This window comes from Physeter macrocephalus, chromosome 16, assembly GCF_002837175.3.
Source record: "Physeter macrocephalus isolate SW-GA chromosome 16, ASM283717v5, whole genome shotgun sequence".
Classification (NCBI taxonomy): domain Eukaryota; kingdom Metazoa; phylum Chordata; class Mammalia; order Artiodactyla; family Physeteridae; genus Physeter; species Physeter macrocephalus.
In genome coordinates this window covers 61796173-61802158 of record NC_041229.1, presented here as the reverse complement: position 1 = coordinate 61802158, position 5986 = coordinate 61796173, and the positions used below count along the sequence as shown (strand labels likewise).

At 46.4% G+C, this 5986-nt stretch overlaps 1 protein-coding gene across 1 annotated transcript; it reads left to right on the top strand.

Annotated features, from left to right (window-relative positions):
- Positions 1-2437: 2437 nt before the first annotated feature.
- MRPL17 (mitochondrial ribosomal protein L17) lies at positions 2438-3981 on the top strand. The gene is made up of 3 exons (XM_007102967.4): positions 2438-2665; positions 2982-3050; positions 3410-3981. The coding sequence occupies exons 1-3, from the start codon at positions 2492-2494 to the stop codon at positions 3683-3685; spliced, it is 519 nt and encodes a 172-aa protein (XP_007103029.1). The 5' UTR covers positions 2438-2491; the 3' UTR covers positions 3686-3981.
- The last annotated feature ends 2005 nt before the right edge of the window (positions 3982-5986 follow it).

The window sequence follows — 5986 nt, the reverse complement described above, 5'->3', positions numbered from 1 at the left end:
AACCAAAATGATTGGCCAAAGGAAACACAGAAGAAATGCCCCATATAAGTGATTTATACTGCCACAAGGGCACGACTCTCTCTCTGAGCCCACCCGTGTGTCTATCCACATGTACTGTACTTCTTTTTTTCCTAATAAATACTTTACTTGTTTCACTACTTTCCATCTTTGTGGGAATTCTTTTTCTGAAAAGCCATAGGGTCAGGGCCTTGTCACTGAACACTGGTCTAGTAGCTAGGATTCGGTGCTCTCACCACCGCGACCCGACCTCAATCACTGGCCAGTAATTGAAAACCTGCTTCAAGCTGCTACAGGCCGAGGCCACCCTAGATCAGCCTCACATAACCAGAAAAATAAATACGGACAATATTTGATGCTGTACATTTTGACCAAGTGGACATTCCTTTTTTAAAGCAATAGGTCAAATAACACCAGTGTCAATGTTCATTTTCTCTGACTTTTGCAAAGAAGAAAATCTTCCCAAGTTTTTGCCAGTAGAAATTTATGATGAATTTTCTGATGACGATGTTACAGTGAAATGTGGAGATAACTGAAAGCTGCAAGAATCGATCCCAAAGAAACAAGACACAGACAGTATTGTAATTTCTGGAATTTATTGTGAAGTGTGGTTTGTATAAATTTCTGCCAACATATCCATATGTTTAAGACTTTTCCTATTTGCATGTATGTTGCTTCAGACAAAAGAAACTTTTCAAAATTAAAATTAGCAAGAGGTGTTCTCTGGTCACCTAAGAGGAAGACAGAATGACAAATCTACATATGCTTCCTAACAAACATGAGTATGTGTCTAGGGCTTCTGTAACAAAGTGTCAAAAACAGAGCAGAAATTTACAGTCTTGTAGTTCTGAAGGCTAGAAGTCCAAAATCAACCTGTCAGTTAGGCCATACATTCTCTGAAGGATCTACGGAAGAATCTGTTCCATATCTTGCTCTTAGCTTCTGATGTTTGCCAGAAATCCTTGGCTTGCAACTAGGCAACTCGGATCTCTGCCTTCCGGGTCACATGGCATTCTGTGTGTCTCTGTCTCTCCACAGGTGTTCTTTTCATAAGGCCATCAGTAACTTTGGATTAGGTGCCCACCCTAATCCAGTATAACCTCATCTTAACTAATTACATCTGCAAGTACCCTATTTCCAAATAAAGTCACATCATGAGGTACTGGGTGAGGGAGATGCAGGCTATATGGGGGTGGGATAGGTCTTAGCATATCTTTTTTGTGGGGGGGACATATCTGAATCCATAACAAAGAGCAATTTTGACCAGGTCATTGCAAATCGGCAGACACGAAAGCTCAAAACCAGAAACTATAATGTTACTGTTCATTACTTTAACACATAACTGCATAGGTATGGTTTTCCCGTTTTAAAATAAAAAACACACTGATGTAATTTAAAAGTATTAGCCCATTATTTTTCCTTGGAGTGCGGTAATTCTTCTTGAACCGGGATGATTATATGTACTTTGTGAACTAAAAATGCCACCTGCCATATCAGTAAACAAAGGATGTTGCAGTCATCAGCCACTATGGCCACCCCGGACAGCACACCCTGAGAAGACTCAGGATGAGAAAACACAGGATACTGGTCCCAAATAGCTGATGTGCAGATCAAAAGAATGATTTCAGTGAGCCCAGATTCTTGCATCGTCTCGTGCATAGAAAAGCGCTAAATTCCTTAACTTGAGATATCTGGTTTTCTTTTATGAACAGTAGTCTTTTGATGCTCCAACTACCTGGTCTTTGCTGCAAAAACTCCTATGTATCCTGGTCCCCACCCCACCCCCACCCCTTGCCTCTTCAGAGCAGCTCTGAGTTATCTGAGCTGCTGTGTCCCCGGCTTAAGTCCTCAGTTTTGTCTGACAAATAAAACATAACTCTCAACTTTTATGCTGTGCTTTTTTTCAGTCAACAACTTATTAAACCAAAGAAAATTTTCACCATGTGCGTTTCTTTCATATCATTGTTATCCCACTCATTTCACCACTACTACTGAAAACAATTTTCTTTTAAAAATGACACGCTCAGGGTGTGGGACGCGCCGCGCCTCAGGGAGGGCAGGGCAGCCAGCCTGAGGGACCAGGACCCCGCCAGGCACTTTCCCCTCAGGTACTCACTTTTCTAGCCGACAATAGGAGGACCTTGCCAGCTCCCTACCGGCCACAAGACGAATAACGCAGCACCAGAGAAACCCGACAGCCAGGTCACTCCACACCAGGGGGCGCCTGGTTCCCCCGCCGACAGGGAGCGTTCCCGGGGGCCAAACCCCACCAGGCTCGCTTCCTCTGGAAGAAGTCAACGCCCCTTCCCCGCCCTCCCCCAGGCTGCCAACGAGGCAGGCACTGATACACATGCGCAAACACGTCCACCACGCACCAACGTATGGCGCATGCGTCCTCTAAGCTCCGCCTCTCCGCCGCGTCTCCCTGGAGTTTCCAGTTCCGGCCTCACAGGGGCTGGAAGAAGCTGGGGATATGCGTCTGTCGGTCGCTGCTGCCATCTCTCACGGCCGCGTATTCCGCCGCCTGGGCCTTGGTCCCGAGTCCCGCATCCACCTGCTGCAGAACTTGCTCACGGGACTGGTGCGACACGAACGCATCGAGGCGTCATGGGCACGCGTGGACGAGCTGAGGGGCTACGCGGAGAAGGTGAGGGGTGGGACCCTCTTGTTCCTCTCGCGGGTCTGGCCTGGGGAGGCGGGATCCGGCTGGAGTTGGGGAAGAATTGGGACCGCCCTGGTAAGCTGTGCCCGAAGGCTGATTCCCCTAATACACTGAGCGGAACCTACTCCTCCGGCCCCTCTCATTGAAGACTGGTTAGGGCTGCGGAGTTAAGAGTTTGCCTGAATTGGCGAGATGCTTTGCTACTGTATGAATTGAGTAGATTGCAGTCCGGCATTTAAGGAGTAAGATTGATGGCCTCCTTTCTTGCTCGGGTTGGGTCAGTGATGTTATGTCCTCACAGCTCATCGACTGTGGGAAGCTGGGAGACACCAACGAACGAGCCATGCGCATGGCTGACTTCTGGCTCACGGTGAGTGCATCCTGTCTGCCTCCCAAATCTCATCCTTTGCTCCCTAAGTGGGAGGGGGTTGTTAGAGGGAAGGGAACTGGGCAGAATTAAGATAAGGCACACGCTTATGGACAAATGTGAACTAAATTAGAGATCTTTGTCCTAAGTTGAATTCAATGTGAATCTCAATCTGCACAACTGCCTGTAACTGATCCACTCTGTGTAATTTTGACTCTACCACATCAGAGGGTGAGGGAAGGGGTGTGTGTGTGTGTGTGTGTGTGTGTGTGTGTTTTGACCCTACCTTTGGGAGTGCTGAAAGTTAAATGTCTCTGCGGTGGTGCCTGACTGCTGTCTCCTGGATAACTCTCCCCTTCCAGGAGAAAGACTTGATCCCAAAGCTGTTTCACGTACTGGCCCCTCGGTACCAAGGTCAGAATGGGGGCTACACGAGAATGCTGCAGATCCCAAATCGGAATAAGCAGGATCGGGCCAAGATGGCAGTGATCGAGTATAAAGGGAACTGCCTCCCACCCCTGCCCCTTCCTCACAGAGACAGCAACCTCACACTCCTAAACCAGCTGCTTCAGGGGCTGCAGAAGGATCAGGAAGCAAGCACCCACAGCTCCCACACAGTTCAAACACCAGAGATTTAACTGGAGCCAAAGGGTATGTGGCCCTCATCAGTGCCCATGATCCACAGACCTTGGGAGCTCTTTTAATCTCTAAGAAGAACTGGATCTTGAGTTGTAAAATGAACTGTCTTATTGGAGCCCAAAACCTTCTGGGAGCCAGATAACCGTCTCTTTGCACAATAGATAAAATTCATTGTATGAATATATGTAAACTGATTTTTTTCCCCTCCCCTTGGGATTTCTGGAGAATGAGAACTATCCACATGCTTGGTCTGTGTGGGATAGTAAATTCATGGTGTATGCTTCTGGTTCTTAAATCTGGGTTGGGTTGGGTTGCGTTAGCACAGTTTTGGTTTTTTTTAATGCTAGATCATATGGGGTATGTATCCTGTAATTCCAAACTTAGCCCCCAGAGGTGATTGAGTTTTGATATCTAGCATAGAGACTGAACCCTAGGGATTTCTTCGAGAAGGATTACCTCCTGACAGGGGTGGGAGGGTGAACATCTAGAAGTGAACTTCCTGTAATAATCTGGTACTCTAGGAACCTTCAAGGTTCCATTCCTCTGTTTCTGGACAGGATCACATATTACCCTGAAGTGTTCACCTCAAGCCCTGAATAGGCCTCAGAGGAGAGGACCTGAGAACTCAGATGTACCACCACCCTGGCCAAGGGAGTGGACGTGTTCAGCAGAGGATGTTGACTCCAGGATGAGCTCCCTCTTGGGGTGGGAGTGGAAGGGTGGAGGAGAGGGTTGAAGTGGGAGGAAGATTAGGAAGTTAAACCTGTGGGAATTTCTTGGAAGTTTTCAATCTGGGCCTCTCTGGGAACTGGGAAAAAGGAAATCTGGCTTCAGAATGGTCAAGGCATGTGAAAAGTAGGAAGTTCCTTTATGTGCACTAGTTACTGTGAAGCCAGATTTGGCCCAGGCAGGCTGCCCATCCCTCACACTCAACGCTTGACAGGGGTGATAGTCGTGGGAAGACTTGGAGCTATCATCCCTGCATGAACACGTGATAGCAGGGCCTAGCAAATCCCATATTTCTAGTAAAGTGGAGAAAACAGATTTTTATCTTAGGCCAGACCTACAGAGGGTGTTTGGCCCACCAAACCCATCCATTGTCTGAGATAGTAAGGGTGTGGGTGGAGGGGTCACTGGTCTAGCAGACAGATATTAGCTTCAGTGACAGAGCTATTCTGGTACTACGTCAGTACAACTGCCCTAGTCAGACTCATCTGCTCCCAACAGGGGTCTCATCTCTTTTACTCTACTCCAGTTGGTCTTTCACACTATTGCCAGAAAGCTCTTTCTGACATTATATTTTGAGTGACATATAGTAGACACTCAAAACATTTATTGAATAAACCTACAACTCTGAACGCTTCTCTTAAAAAATCTGCCCTCTTTCTGTCTTTTTGGTACAAACATTCACCTCAGCCAGATGTCTTGGAGTCATCCTTGACTCCTAGAGAAAGCTCTTTCCTTAAAATTAAAACCACATCTTTAAGTAACGGTAACAGGTGAGTTATGGCTGGACTCTCACAGCTTTTCCTCCTGGCCCCCAGAAATATAACTTCCTTTGGGGCTTTCAGTAGTTCCCTAAGTGTTTATTCAGCATCTGCTAGTACCCAGCATCATTTTAGGCACTAGGGATATACTAGTTTAACAAGAGTCAGCCATATGTCGGGCCCTGGGCTAGATACTAGGATATAGAAATGAGAAGAAACAGGCTTTGCCATCAAGGAGCTCACAGTCTAATGGGCCACTTCTACTGCCACAGCGGTCTCAAGAGACACTGCATCCCCTTTAATATTTTGGAGTACATGAATCCTAGAACATTTACTAAAGTCTCAGGGATTAACACAAGGGAAATAACAATGTAGCAGTTTTACTAATCTGGCCTATAAATGGTAACTCTTCACCTAAATTGGTGGAATATGCCCCCAAGTCCATCCAGGCATCTCTTTAATAAATTCCAAACTTCCAAGAGAGGCCTGGATACACTGAAATTCCCTCTTACTTTCAAAGGTTCACTGTTCAGGTGCCAGTTCTTCACTACAAGGTTCACAGTTATGCCCATTCCCCTCAAAAGGTAACAAATTTCCACTAGCCTCAATAGATCAATGACACGGTGTAAGCCCAAGATCTAGAGGAGACACAATTACAAAAGTCAGAGACTGTTTCCTTACTCTCATCTTCTGCAGTCAAATTAGTACATCATGTAGATTTTATCAATCTGCAGACACCTCTCCCTGGTCTGAGATCCAAGACATCCCTATCCTGGATTACTGCAATAGCCTCCTAACTTGCCTTCCTCCCCA